This window comes from Rana temporaria, chromosome 2 (assembly GCF_905171775.1).
Source record: "Rana temporaria chromosome 2, aRanTem1.1, whole genome shotgun sequence".
NCBI classification, from domain to species: domain Eukaryota; kingdom Metazoa; phylum Chordata; class Amphibia; order Anura; family Ranidae; genus Rana; species Rana temporaria.
This window is the reverse complement of record NC_053490.1, coordinates 210830697-210845946: the sequence shown is the minus strand read 5'-3', so window position 1 is coordinate 210845946 and position 15250 is coordinate 210830697. Positions and strand designations below refer to the sequence as shown.

The 15250-nt window shown below is 40.9% G+C and overlaps 1 protein-coding gene across 1 annotated transcript in view; it reads right to left on the bottom strand.

The window, feature by feature from the left end:
• Positions 1-6752: 6752 nt before the first annotated feature.
• The window catches only part of LOC120926435 (multidrug resistance-associated protein 5-like), a 124529-nt gene continuing 116031 nt past the window's right edge, over positions 6753-15250 (bottom strand). The window contains exons 28-30 of the mRNA XM_040336345.1: positions 14389-14502; positions 10736-10900; positions 6753-8304 (exon numbers count right to left, since the gene is read on the bottom strand). Of these exons, the coding sequence (XP_040192279.1) occupies positions 8203-8304; positions 10736-10900; positions 14389-14502 (381 nt within the window). The 3' untranslated portion in view covers positions 6753-8202. The remainder of the gene's footprint in view (positions 8305-10735; positions 10901-14388; positions 14503-15250) is intronic.

Genomic DNA, 15250 nt, shown 5'->3' with positions numbered 1-15250 from the left:
GAAATACAAATTATTTGGCTGGTAAAAACAGATCCCAATTATGTGTTTCAACTGTGTATTTAGCTGGTTGTCTGGAGATCAACTTTCAATACCAACTTCTAGTAAAGCTTTTTACAGCTGTATAAACGAAAGTAGTATTTTCACTTGCTTATAAAAAAAACTTTTTAAGGTTTAAGGAACACAGTGTGAAGTATGCAGGAAGTTGGAAACTGGCAAACAGTGCTGTAAGAATGGCCCAGTATTTCCACTCGCAGCCTGCCTCCATTTTGTAGCAAGCAATAGTAGGATTGGAACATAAGAAGAGAGGGGAGAGACCTGTGTCCCTTTTAATATACTCCAATGCCGCGTACACACGATCAAAATTTCTGACAAGAAAACTGTATTTTTTTCCCCGACTGAATTTTGGCTCAAACTTGTCTTGCATACACACGGTCACACCAAATTCTGACCGTCAAGAACGTGGTGACGTACAATACTACAACGAGCTAAAAAAAAATCAATGATTCCGAGCATGTGTAGTTTTTTGCGCGTCGGAATTGCATACAGACGATCGGAATTTCCGACAAGAACTTTTCCCGTCTGAAAATTTGAGAACCAGCTCTCAAATTTTCCCTGGCGGAAATTCTGACAGAAATTCCGATGGAGCCTACACACGGTCGGAATTTTCGACCAAAAGCTCTCATCTGACTTTTCTTGAAATTTCTGATCGTGTGTAAGCAGCATTAGGAAGTTAAATTATATATTTCTTTACCGTACACCACAGGACACAGAGCAACCATAATGATGGGTTATACACCACCTAAAGGTGGATGGACACTGGCAGATAGTCAAACAGGGAGTTATCCTATATAACTCCTCCTCCACAGGAGGGACCTCCCTTTTTTTTTCACCAGTGTTTGAAAGGTGGAATGGGCACTAATGTGATACATGTGCTCTTGGAGCATACTTTGAGGTCTGTATGGTTTTATTTAGGATCATGGACTTAATTCGGATCCATTTGAAAAAGCTATCTGCCAAAATGGATGATACCCGAGCCTCATTGGAAGGAAGAGAAGATTCCTCAAGGTTTTGCCTGTAATGCAGCCTTCTGGCGCTGGACACTGCGTAATGGAACCCTGTGTTTGTTCTGACTAAGGTGCTTTCCTGCAGGGTGTTATACAGGTCCAGGGGAGTGGACCCCACATTAAGGGGGGCCCAGTCCCTGGAGGTCTTTTATGACAGCTCGCCGTGATGGGTGAAGATTGGACTCCTGTTATGTTCAGAGTCCTGCAGCAGGAATGGTAAGTCTGCATTATTGCAGTTTCTCTTTTAAAAAAAAAATGAACAGAAAGAGATCTGGCTGTCTGTTCTCCCAGTGGTGACTGGGGGGGCAGTGTGCTGTTTAATTATGCAGGATCGCTCAGTATGGCCTATTTTTATAAAAGCCGCAAGTGGAAGGGCGGCCATGTTGCCATGAGGTCCACAACTTCAGCAGGGCTTCTTGAGAAATAACACCAGCCCATGGATATTAGGGATCGGTGTGACCAGACAAGTCACGATTATATACTGCTTAATCCAGGGGGTCTGTACAACTGTAAGTTGATACATCCCGAGCAGTGCACTTTAAAGTGTTGGGTGTTCAGAATACTGTGCATTTGGCACAAAAATAGTATGGGACCTGGTGCAGTTAAACAGGTGCATACTTGCAAAACTTCAGAATAATGTTCATTTGGTCTGCAGGAGCTTACATTTAGGCTGAAGCAGGAAAAGGTTGCGGGGCATGCATGTGCTAAACTAGTATGGGGCCAAGTGCAGCATAGTATACATGCTTGCAAACTTGTTGCCTAAAAACGTGTGCTTGATTAAACACATGTTTTGCATAGTTGTTGCATACATATATGTGCCATAAGCACATGTTTGGAAGAACGTGGACATCGGTGTACTTAAAGGAATTGTGTCCCCAGAATATTTTAAATTTAATTTACATGATAGATAGAATATCAACCAGAAATCCACAAAAACATATGGTATAAATATTATAAATTGAGTGGCAGTTCAGTGAGTTAAATAAGTATTTGATCCCCAACCAACAAGCAATAGTTCTGGCTTCCGCAGACTGGCTACAGTATGTGATACACAGATTAGTTCTGTCAATTTAAGAAGGTGCACTTCTTCACACACTAATTACAAGAAAACAAATCACAGGTGAGGATAGTTAACTTTAATAGCAATTCAAACCCGTTTGTGTCAACTTGTGTGCATGTTATCAGGTCAAAATCCCCAGGGTATGTAAACTTTTGATCAGGGTCATTTGGGTAGTTTCTGTTGTGATATGATTTAAAAAGCGTAAACACAGTTGATTGATAATAAATGGCTTTAGCGAAACATTAACCATGAGTAAAAGAAACGTTTTTGTGTTCTTTATATTTTCTGAAAAATGGCCAAGAAATAAAATTCTGCCAGGGTATGTAAACTTATGAGCACAACTGTATTTACTTGGTGTAACCTTATCTTTTACCAAAAAATGTGGTAACTCATTGCGTTTTTGTGTCCTTAAAGTGGAAGTTCACCCTTTAAAAAAATTTCTGACATCACACAGAGTCGAGCCATCCTACCGACAGAATGCCGGTGTTTTTTTTTTTTTCTCAGCACATACCTCGTTATCCTGATTTTCACCTCACGGCAATCCCACGGGAGTGGGCGTTCCCAAGCACTGCCTGTGATTGACAGGCTTCCGAACGGCACATACTGCACGTCACAGGTTGCCGACAGAACCCGAACGTCAGTGCGCAGGCGCCGTATAGAGCCGCACTGGCGTTCGGGTTTTTTCGGCAACCTGTGACGCGCAGTATGCGCCGTTCGGAAGCCTGTCAATCACAGGCAGTGCTTGGGAACGCCCACTCCCGCGGGATTACCGTGAGGTGAAAATCAGGATAACGAGGTATGTGCTGAGAAAAAAAAAAACCACCAGCATTCTGTCGGTAGGATGGCTCGACTCCGTGTGATGTCAGAATTTTTTTTAAGGGTGAACCTGCACTTTAAGTTAACTAGTGTAATTTTTACTGAAATTTACCTTTGTGGTAATATAATGTGACATAAAAAATTGGAACTACCACTATTATAGGGGGCAGGGCCGAGCCGTGGCTCTGTGTATGAATGTACATGCAGCTTAGAAATGAGTCTGGGGGCACTCGGCAGGAGAGAGGGACCTGAGAAGAGGATTGGGGCTGCTCTGTGCAAAAAAACATTACACAGAGCAGGCAAGTATGACATGTTGACAGTATGTCATGTATGATATGAACTTCAAGAAATTGATTTTAAGGTACAAAAACCCTACTTTACAAAGGAAAAAAGATAATAGGAACATGTGATAGCATCGTCATAGAATTTTTATACCTATTAGGAGCAAAAGGTATGCTGTTTACCATGTCAATCAGTGGCTTGTTATAGTTCTTTATATTTCCTAGCTCAAATACCTCTGTCATGGACCTCATTTTTTTTTCTGTGGGGGAGGCTGATTTATTAATGGAGTTGAGAATCTTCACACTAATAATTTTTACTGCAGTTGGTCAATTGTGCAAAGCAGATTTCTGTTCATATTGAATGCCTGTTAATGTTTAGATGCTATACACATGATTTGACAATTGAAGTGAATATTTTTATGTGAAGATTCTTAACTCATTTAATAAATCGTCTCAATTGCGTAACAAACAATCCAACACAAAATAGTGGGACCCCTTGTAATGTCTGAAGTTCTGGCTCCAAGGGGGTGAAGAAAAACATTATTTTTTTTTTATGTTCCAGTCATGTGATCAGGATTTGGTGAAGAAACACCTTCCCTTGGTGTCCAGTCATGTGATCAAGATTTGGCGCAATGACAATGGCATGTCAATGCCAATTACTGCACTTGTTTTTTAAATGCAAACGTATAGTAAGTAACTACCAGTATTAAAGATCAACATAGCAAAGTAAATATGTTTGTAGAATAAAAAAACACAAATCATATACATAATACTGCATTGTCTGCAGGCACCATAAATGTGAAGAAAATATAAAACCAAATGGGAAAAAAAGGCATTTAAATACTGAATACTATAATTACAGTTATTATTCCCCAACCAGTTAATCAAATGGAGTCCAATCTTCACCCATCACGGCGAGCTTTGTCATAAAAGACCTCCAGGGACTGGGCCCCCATTAATCACAATGAGTGATGTAGAAACTCTTTAGAAGTTCCATCACTCTTCCACATGACGAATGTGCTGTGAGTGACAGATATGTCTGTATATGTTGGGTACAGGTACCTGAATTTTTCGCAAGAAGAGGGGGTGTCAGAGAGGCTGGAATGCTCATACAATGAAAACGAATTTTCAACTACTTGCTAGCCAAAACACTGCCAGTTATGTAGCCACCAGCATCATAGCAACGGATGACTCGTCCCTCGCCCCATTCAGCTGACAGCTGAAAGTAAACAAAGGAGTGGGTGGCCATATTTGGACAATGATGTCATCAACCCTTTGTTTTCTTTCGGCTGTTGACCAGGGAATCCTACAGCCATAGCAAAAATATGTGTGTTGGAAATCTTTGCAAAACTGTCACAAGGCTTTCCTTGTTTTAGGAGCTTTTAAAGTGTTACTAAACCCAAACCCACATAATCAGTCAGTATTATCAGTAAAGTATGCTTGTTATACTCACTGTGGAACCCAAGGGGTTAATCCTGCCCATTGTGTAAAAAGGCTGTTTGATTCTTTTTTATGTGATCCTTTTCTTCTTATGCTGTCCCCAATCCATCTGCTGATAGAATGGAGCCCTAGGAGGCACGCTGCACATGCCTAGTTTGGTGTGTATTGCTTTTTTTATTTTATTTTTTTGGGGAGGGTGCATGTGATCAGCTCAGGGCCAATCGGCACTGTCCAGACAGAAAGTCAGGGGTCATGCAGCCTCATAGGACACACAAAAGAGAATGAAAACTCCTCCTACAAGTTTTAACTAGTGCTCGGTCAGTCACTAATAGAAGTCACAAGACTGCTATGTACTGCTGATGATAAAAGGTATTTAGCAGTTTATATTTAAAAAAATAATTGCATTTCCATGTTCTGTGTACTGTGGGAGACCAGATATAATGAATGCAGGGTCCTGGGTTTAGTAACACTTTGGCTATACTGCCAAAAAAAGTGTCATAACATCTTTATTGCATTCCCCTCAGTATTTTTTACTACAGTAGCCCTTTGCAATGTTGTATCCACATTTTTATACATTTAGTCAACAAAACCAACATTTTAAAATAAATATTAGTTTATTCACCTAGTTATCATAAATACATTGATCTTAAATAATTTAACATCACCCGCTTTCATATAATACTAACAATAAAAATGTCTCCAAAGTGCATATTTCAGGCAGTATTACGTGCCATTCTAACACAAATGACTGAATTCTAGAATTCAATAAAACTGTAACATTAGAATAAGAATAAGGTTTATACTTTTCAAACACGCATTGTTAAAAACTAAAACTTAAGGACGTGGCTTAGTTGCATATGGTCCCACAACTGCCATCTCCAATGAGATTGTGTGCCCACAACAAAATCTGTAATCCTGTCCCTCTGTGTCAAACAGGCTGATTTTGTGGCATTGTTTTTTTTTTTTCTACTAGGGAATGAAAACTATAGGTGACTGGAGTCCTACCTGGGACCGGAAACAATGCAGAAAATACAAGCAAAAAGACAAAAAAAACTGCAGCAAGAAAGAATATCTTCAAAAGGCTTGTTTGTGAATGTAATTTCATTTCTTATACGTTTAAAATAATTACTGTATTTATTGGCGTATAACACTCACTTTTTTTACCCTGAAAATAGAGGGTAAACTGTGCCTGCGTGTTATACGCAGGGGGCTATGAAGTTTTTTCTTCCTGAAACTTCCCTCTTAATGTTAGGGTGCGTTTTATACGCCTGTGCATGTTATACGCCAATAAATACAGTACTTAAAACTGAACTCCATGCTGGTCTTATCTAAACAATATCTTTGTGTTAATGACCACTGCAAGAAGAGATCCAATGTTTTACAGTTACATAAACAGGGACAGTGGAAAAATCCTCCAATAAGGACATCCCAATCTTGTGACATGTTTAGGCTGGGTTCACATATGAACCGCATGCGGCTCAAAGCAGGGGTCCGGTGTATCCTGGTTCACCGTTTCAGGTCTGCCTTCAGCCCGCATTTTTGGCTGAATTCGGACCTGGAACAGACCAAAAGAAAATAAAGAGCCGGTCAAAATCTCCTGCTATTGCGAATTGGATGTGGTAAAACACACATCCGATTTTCAATGGTGTGAACCCAGCCTGAATAGTGAATTTCCTCTCACTTTCTAGATACATTTAAAGCGGATGTGCCATGATTTTTTTTTATTAAAAGCCATCAGCTACAAATACTGCAGCTGCTGACGTTTAATATTAGGACACTTACCTGTCCTGGAGTCCAGCGCTGTCCGCAGCAGAGGACGAGCGATCGCTCCTCACTCTGCTGCTCCCCCCCACCATCCTCAGTGAGGGAACCAGGAAGTGAAGCGCTCCGGCTTCACTACTCGGTTCCCTACGGCGCATGCGCGAGTTGCGCTGCACCGCTGATTGGCTCCCGCTGTGCTCTGGGAGCAGAGTGTTCCCAGAGCACAACGGGGGAGGACGGGAGGTGACGTTCTGCTCGCAGTTTACCCGAAACTTTGTGGCCGGAAGTGGGTGCAAATACCTGTCTTTAGACAGGTATCTGCACCCCCCTCCCCCCTGAAAGGTGTCAAATGTGACACCGGATGGGGGGAGGGTTCCGATCAACGTGAGTTCCACTTTAGGGTGGTGCTCCGCTTTAATATTAACATTCCTGTTAAGTGGAGTTATCATTCCCCGTTTCCTAATCCCATGGCTGCTTATGGAGACTTCTTCCACATGTGCATACAAATATACAAAAATTACAGTACATTCAGAACAGAATCTGTTCTGTATTAAGACATACAGTAAATCCAAGTTCATTATGGCTACAGTGCTTTATTGAAATATGCTCCATTCTAATGTTATGTTTTATAATACTCTACTAAATCTACAGTACTGAAGAGTGGCATTAGCTGGGTAACCCAAAAAGCTAAAGTCTCCTAAGAGACTGTTCAATGAGGGGTGGGTGACACTCTTGCTACAGGCAGATCTCCGTTTTTAGAGTCACTGCATCAAGGAGAGAGTTTTGGAATTCCAGTGACTAATTAATTCCTGCCCCATTCAACCCAAAATATGAGTTTGTTGCCTTCTATCACTGAATCTATTGCAAATTGAGCAGTGGTAAATAAAGGTAGTCGTTAATAAGCTGATAACGGAAAGCAATGCTCCCAATTTCAATGATTGCTTAAGATAATCGACTGTTTCTGGATTCCCAAAGGGCAGCTACAGTATGTGCACCTTTAGAGCTCTAATTAAGGCTTTTAGTATTGCACAGGGTGATTTTTTTTTAAATAGTTAGAAAATCTTTCAGGGAGCAGATCTAAACTTTCATTTCATGAACAATGCATGGGAAGATACCACACATGTGATTCTGTCACTGCTGAGTAATAATTGGGGTGGGTTCCAGGGCTGCAAAGATTTGTTTAATGACAACAAGATATCTTTGCTACCTGCCATTTTATTGATTACCGGTATATACATTATTTTACCTGCCTATCATTATATTGATCATTTGGATTCATGTTTTGATTGCACTTGACCACATGAAAATGTGTGTACCATTGTTCTCAAAATTGCATAGCTTATTGTTATTATAATAACTAATCAACATAAATATATGCTGTCTTAAAATTTTTGGCACTGCATTGGTTCTTATATGAAATTAAAAATACTAACTTTATGCATTCAAAGGTGCATGCTTTACAGATTCCAACATGCATGTTTATGGAAAGAGCTTTTACACCAAAAGACCTTTAGATGGTTGGATCATGCCAGCATGTCCAACCATCATCTAATGCCTATAGGAACCTTAAGATTCTAGATGTGTGAGGCCGTGTTCTGCTAAGTTCTACATCAGTGTCTTCCTATTGCACGCATTTCCATTGCTGTAGTTGTAGGCCCATGTATTGCTTGCATAGGACTAAGTAAAGCCAAGAGGGCACTTTACTCTTTATTGAGGCCTACGTATTGGAGGTTTCATTCTTCTTTATTCAACATACAGTTCTTTCCTCAGTTTGGATTTATCAAAATGCAGGAAAAACTGTTCTTTCTGCCGCAACTGCCATGGCATGAAATGCAGATTGTTTATTAGATAGAAGGACTGATGGTTTGTCAAACTCCACAATCTGCATACAGAATGAAAAACACATAATTAAAGTGAATTTATGTAAATATATAAAACATATACTACAAATAGGGTTGTCCCGATACTAGTATCGGTATCGGGACCGATACTGAGCATTTGCGCGAGTACTTGTACTCGCGCAAATGCTCCCGATGCTTCACCCGATACTTTTTTTTTTCAGAGAGAGCGGGCAGCGAGGGGGCGGAGAGCGGAGCAGAGCAGTCCTCAAAGAGAAAGTCAAGACCTCCCCCCCCGCCGCCACTGTCTAGTTGATCAGCGCAGGGAACAATACAGCTTTCATTTGAATAGCTGTGTGTTCCCCCGCCGCGCCTCGTCATACATAGCCCGTTGTCCGGGCACTTTGATAGACAGATCACCGTCCCAGGATTGGATGGGTGATCTGTCTATCAAAGTGCCCAGGGAGGGAGGGGCTATATATGACGACGCGCGGCGGGGAATACACAGCTATTCAAATGAAAGCTGTAGAGTTCCCCGGGCTGATCAACTAGGCGGCAGGGGGGGGCATGGCTTTCTCTTTGGGGACATGGCTGCATTTGTGGGGGACATGGCTGCATTTGTGGGGGACATGGCTGCATTTGGGGACACATTTAAAAAAAAGTATCAGTATTTGGTATCGGTGAGTACATGAAAAAAAGTATCGGTACTTGTACTCGGTCCTAAAAAATTGGTATCGGAACAACCCTAACTACACATATTGCAATCTCCTTATAATAACTTTAATCTCCTGATTCTATTATACTTCCCCTCCAGAAGTTTGCAGATTGCCACTGGAGAGGAAATTACCAGTGTTTCAATGCAGGAGGTAAGGGAGCTGTGATCGATGCAGTTCACCTGTGAGGAAAAAATTCAGTCCTTGTATACTCAAAGTTTTCTCAAGGCGTTCAAACCCTGGATATAAAAATCAACCTATATACAGCATATAGAAAGAAATCGGTCTCACAATGATCTAAAATATAATGAACAATATGCTACCAATACTTTTAGCTGTTTTTTCGGGTATATGGCTTCTGTAGTGCTTTCTATTTACAGACACATTTTGTGTGTCTCTCTCTCTTTCTCTCTATATATACACTGTATTTCACAAAATGTAAAGTAGTGAATGTACAACTTGTACAACAGTGTAAATTTGCTCAAAATAACTCAACACACAGCCATTAATGTCTAAATTTCTGGCAACAAAGGTGGGTACACCCCTAATGCCCTGTACACACGGTCGGTTTGTCTGATGAAAACGGACCGATGGACCGTTTTCATCGGACGAACCGATCGTGTGTGGGCCCCATCAGTTTTTTTCCCCATCGGTGAAAAAAAATTAAAATTGTTTTAAATTTTTCTTATGGTTAAAAAACTGATAGAAAAAAAATGATCGTCTGTGTTCCCCAGAATCAAGTCGACGCCTGCTCGGAAGCGCTGAACCTAATTTTTCTCTGCATGTCGTTGTGTTTTACGTCACCGCGTTGGACACGATCTGATTTTTTACCGATGGTGTGTAGGCAAGACTGATGAAAGTCAGCTTCATCGGATATCTGATGAAAAAAATCCATCGGTTCGTTTTCATCAGACGAACCGATCGTGTGTACAGGGCATAAGTGAAAATGTCCAAATATGACTCATTAGTGTTACAAGGTCTCAGATGTGAATGGGGAGCAGAAGTGTTAAATTTGGTGTTATCGCTCTCACTCTCTCATACTGGTCACTGGAAGTTCAACATGGCACCTCGTGGCAAAGAACTCTCTGAGGATCTGAAAAAAATATTATTGCTCTACATAAAGATGGCCTAGGCTATAAGAAGTTTGTCAAGACCCTGAAACTGAGCTGCAGCACGGTGGCCAAGATCATACACCGGTTTAACAGGACAGGTTCCACTCAGAACAGGCCTCGCCATGGTCGACCAAAAAAGTTGAGTGCACGTGATCAAGGTCTCTAACATCCACCAGCTCTGTGATGTCATCATGGAGGAGTTGAAGAGGACTCCAGTGGCAACCTGTGAAGCTCTGGTAAACTCAATGCCCAAGAGAGTTAAGGAAGTGCTGGAAAATAATGGTGGCAACACAAAATATTGGCACTTTGGGCCCAATTTGGAAATTTTCACTTAAGGGTGTACTTTTTGTTGCCAGCGGTTTAGACATTAACGGCTGTGTGTTGAGTTATTTTGAGGGGACTGCAAATTTAAACTGTTATACAAGCTGTATACTCACTACTTTACATTGTAGCAAAGTGTAATTTGTTCAGTGTTGTCACATGAAAAGATATAATAAAATATTTACAGAAATGTAAGGGGTGTACTCACTTTTGTGAGATACTGTATATATATTTGTACAATGGAAAAAATGTTCATTTATAACATGACTAGTTAATTGTTCTAGGGTCAGCCTTACATGGAACACTTCAAAGTCATTCTCTTTACTTACTTCTCCATGGGCCATCACCATGATCCTGTCACAATGGAACACCGTATTAAGTCGATGTGCTATAATGAGCACAGTGCATTTACAAAATGCATCGTTAATCGTTTTTTGAATCAGCACATCTGTTTCATTATCAATTGCTGCTGTAGCTTCATCTAACAGTAATATCTAAAAGAAAAAAAAACATGATACCATATAAATTAAACAACATAGTATAACAACGGGACAATTTCATTGGACCATGGATTCAAAACAAGATCAAAACTTTAATCTTTTTAACTGAATGGCAACTATTGGTTTCTAAACGTATATATTTTGTTTATGTCAAGTATTAATTGTTCAGCTTTAGCTATCCAAAAGTATGTAATGAGGGCAGAATGTATGTCTCGTTATTTTGGCACCATATACTGTAGATATGTCCTTCCTTCACCACAATTGTGTGAGCCTGTATCTTTAAAGCTTAGCTCAATGTCTTAGTGAACTTTGTTTGGGCTAAGCTGGTCCAAATGAACTATTTCCTTCACTAAGAGATGCAACGGCGAACTATGGGCCCTTGTTTGACCTTGTATTCGGTTTGTCAGATATCATAATGCTTGTGATCAAAGTGTAAATTTGGATCATTGTTTTATGAACCTTCTGTAGTCCTTTATCAATGGTGTTTCACTGTGAACAGACTTGAATGTTTTTTTTTTTGTATTGCTGAAAATTTAATAAAACCTTGATTCTGTATTCAGTGTTGTATGAACTGTATGTGGCTTTAGCTGTGTGTCACAGAATTTATAGGGATTGTACATTTTAATTTTTTATTTTCTAAATAGGTTCCTAGTGCATTGTTAGTTCACTTACCTTTTCCTTCCATTTCACACAGCTCCCGGTCCCGTCAGGGGGGGAAATGACCTATCGTCTGTTCATACAATGTATGAACAGCGATTTGTCATTTCCCCATGTCAGTGACCAGTCCCACCCCCCTTCAGTTAGAACACACCCAGGGAACATGATTAACCCCTTCCTCGCCCCCTAGTGTTAACCCCTTTACTGCCAGTGGCATTTTTATAGTAATCAATGCATTTTTATAGCACCGATCGCTATAAAAATGCCAATGGTCCCAAAAATGTGTCAAAAGTGTCTGATATGTCCGCCATAATGTCGCAGTACCGATAAAAATCGCTGATCGCCGCCATTACTAGTAAAAAAAATATATTTTATAAAAATGCCATAAAACTATACCCTATTTTGTAAACGCTATAACTTTTGCGCAAACCAATCAATAAACGCTTATTGCGATTTTTTTTTATGAAAAATATGTAGAAGAATACGTATCAGCCTAAACTGAGGAAAAAAATTGTTTTTTTATATATTTTTGGGGGATATTTATTACAGTAAAAAAAATTTTTTTTTTTTCAAAATTGTCGCTCTATTTTTGTTTATAGCGCAAAAACTAAAAACCGCAGAGGTGATCAAATACCACCAAAAGAAAGCTCTATTTGTGTGGAAAAAAGGACGTCAATTTTGTTTGGGAGCCACGTCGCACGACCGCGCAATTGTCAGTTAAAACGACGCAGTGCCGAATCGCAAAAAGTGGCCCGGTCATTGACCAGCAATATGGTCCGGGGCTGAAGTGGTTAAGGAATTAAATGTATAGGGATCTTCACAAAATAAGTTTACAATTTTCAAGATCGTTCAGTTTATTAGGAGTAGGCTAACATTATGAAACATAATATGTAGATGAATATATGATTTTACACATAGATACACTTTATGTCCCTCAAATACACTCAGAATGGCCGGGATTCAGAGAACACTTACGCTGGCGTATCTACAGATACGCAGCGTAAGTGTCCAGATGCGCTGTCGTATCTATGCGCCTGATTCCTAACACTAGATACGCCTGAAATATGGCTTCAGCCGACCGACGTAAGTTGCCGTACGCCGTCGTATCTTGGGTGCATATTTACGCTGGCCGCAAGGGGCGCTTCCGTAGATTTACGCATCGAATATGCAAATGACCTAGATACGCCGATTCACAAACGTACTTGCGCCCGTCGGATATAGCTACGCCGTTTACGCGAGGCTTACATTCGGCGTAAAGTTACCCCTGCTATATGAGGCGCAGGTAATGCAAAGTATGGACGTCGGAACAAGCGTATATTTTTACGTCGTTTACGTAAGTCGTACGTGAATGGGGCTGGGCGTAGGTTACGTTCACGTCGTTGCCATTGAGCCGTCGTATCTTAGGGCGTAAATTCGACATGATTCTGAGCATGCGCGCGCATGCGCCGTTTGTTCGGCGCTTAATTTACATGGGGTCACGATTAATTTCAATACAACACGCCCACTACCAGCCTACTTTGAATTAGGCAGGCTTACGCCGGCCCATTTACGCTACGCTGCCGTAACTTAGGGAGCAAGTGCTTTGTGAATACTGTACTTGCCTCTCTAGGTTACGTCGGCGTAGCGCATATGAGATGCGCTACGCCCACACAGAGATACGCCAATGTGAATCTGGCCCAATGTTTCCATATTACATAATCTGTAAAGTGGGTCATAACTTAAATTTTGCAAATTTGGAACCCGTTTATGTAACTTGGAGACCTGTTTATACCTATTTTGTTTTCTGGTCGTGCTGACTCATTTTGAAGAAAAATCGGCATAGCTAAATATATATTTGCAATGAAAATTCATAGGGCCAGATTCTCGTCCAGCGGTGTAATTTTGTGCGGGCGTAACATATCCGTTTTACGTTACGCCTCCGCAACTTAGACGGGCAAGTGCTGTATTCTCAAAGCACTTGCTCCATAAGTTGCGGCGGCATAGCGTAAATCGGCCGGCGTAAGCCCGCCTAATTCAAACTTGGATCAGGGGGGCGTGTTTTATGTAAAACTACTGTGACCCGAAGTGATTGACGTTTTTGCGGAACGGCGCATGCGCCGTCCGTGGAATTTCCCAATGTGCATTGCTCCAAAGTACCCTGCAAGGACGTCATTGGTTTCGACGTGAACGTAAATGACGTCCAGCCCCATTCACGGACGACTTACGCAAACGACGTAACTTCTTTAAATTTCGGCGTGGGAACGACGGCCATACTTAACATTGGTACGCCGCACTTATGCCTCATATAGCAGGGGCAACTATACGCCGGGAAAAGCCTAACGTAAACGTCGTAACTTTACTGCGTCGGCCACGCGTATGTTCGAGAATTCGCGTATCCAGATAATTTGCATACTCAACGCGGAATTCGATGGAAGCGCCACCTAGCGGTCAAAAAAAAATGCAGTTAAGATCTGACGGCGTAAGAGACTTACGCCTGTCGGATCGAATGGATATCTATGCGTAACTGATTCTAAGAATCAGGCGCATAGATACGATGGCCCAGATTAGGACTTACAACGGCGTACATGGCGCTGCGCCGTCGTAAGTCCTTTCAGAATCTGGCCCATAGATTTTAAATAGTTTGCTTGATCTGAACTGACAAAATCAGTGAGCTGACTAGTTGCCATGTTCTATTACATGTTATTATTTAGAATGTGGCATCAAATACAGGCACGTGGGTCCACTGTGTGTGTTTCAGAAGCAGAAGCAGACAAGGCAGGGACTGGAACATTCACTGCATATTCATGAAAATATTAAAGCAGAAAATTGAAAAACTATCCACATACCTTACTGTTCCTAAGTAAAGCCCGTGCCATGCACAACAGTTGTCGCTCACCGACTGAGAAGTTATTGCCATTTTCTGCTACTTGGAAATGTAGCTGTCCTTGTAGCTGAGCTACCTATAATGTAAAAATGTTTACAAATAAATACATTTCACATAATCCCCCAGAACCATACTAAACTACTATAAGGAATAAATACAGTGCCTTGAAAAATTTATTCATACCCCTTGAAATGTAACACTTTTTGTCATGTTACAACCACAAATGTAAATGTATTTTATTGGAATTTTATGTTATAGAATAGATCAACACAAAGTGGCATATAATTGTGAAGTGGAAGGAAAATGATAAATGGTTCTAATTTTTTTTATAAATAAATATGTGAAAAATGTGGGTTGCATTTGTATTCAGCCCCCCCCCCCCCCCCCCCCCCCCCCCGTCAATACTTTTTAGAACCACACTTCGCTGCAATTACAGCTGCAAGTCTTTTTGGGGATGTCTCTACCAGCTTTGCACATCTAGAGAGTGACATTTGTGCCTGTTTTTCTTTGATTAAATGATTGGATGGAGAGCATCTGTGAACAGCAATTTTCAATTATTGCCACAGATTCTCAATTGGATTTAGGTCTGGACTTTGACAGGACCATTCTAACACAGGAATATGCTTTGATCTAAACCATTGTGTGGCTGTCTGTTTAGGGCCATTGTCCTGCTGGAAGGTGAACCTCCGCCCCAGTCTCAAGTCTTTTGCAGACTCCAACAGGTTTTGGTGGTGGGACTAGCAAGTAGCAAGAAAAGAGAAGAGGGGGAGGCCTCTATTTTTAGAGTAACACATGTAAATCAAATTGAGAAAGGCGTGGAATGT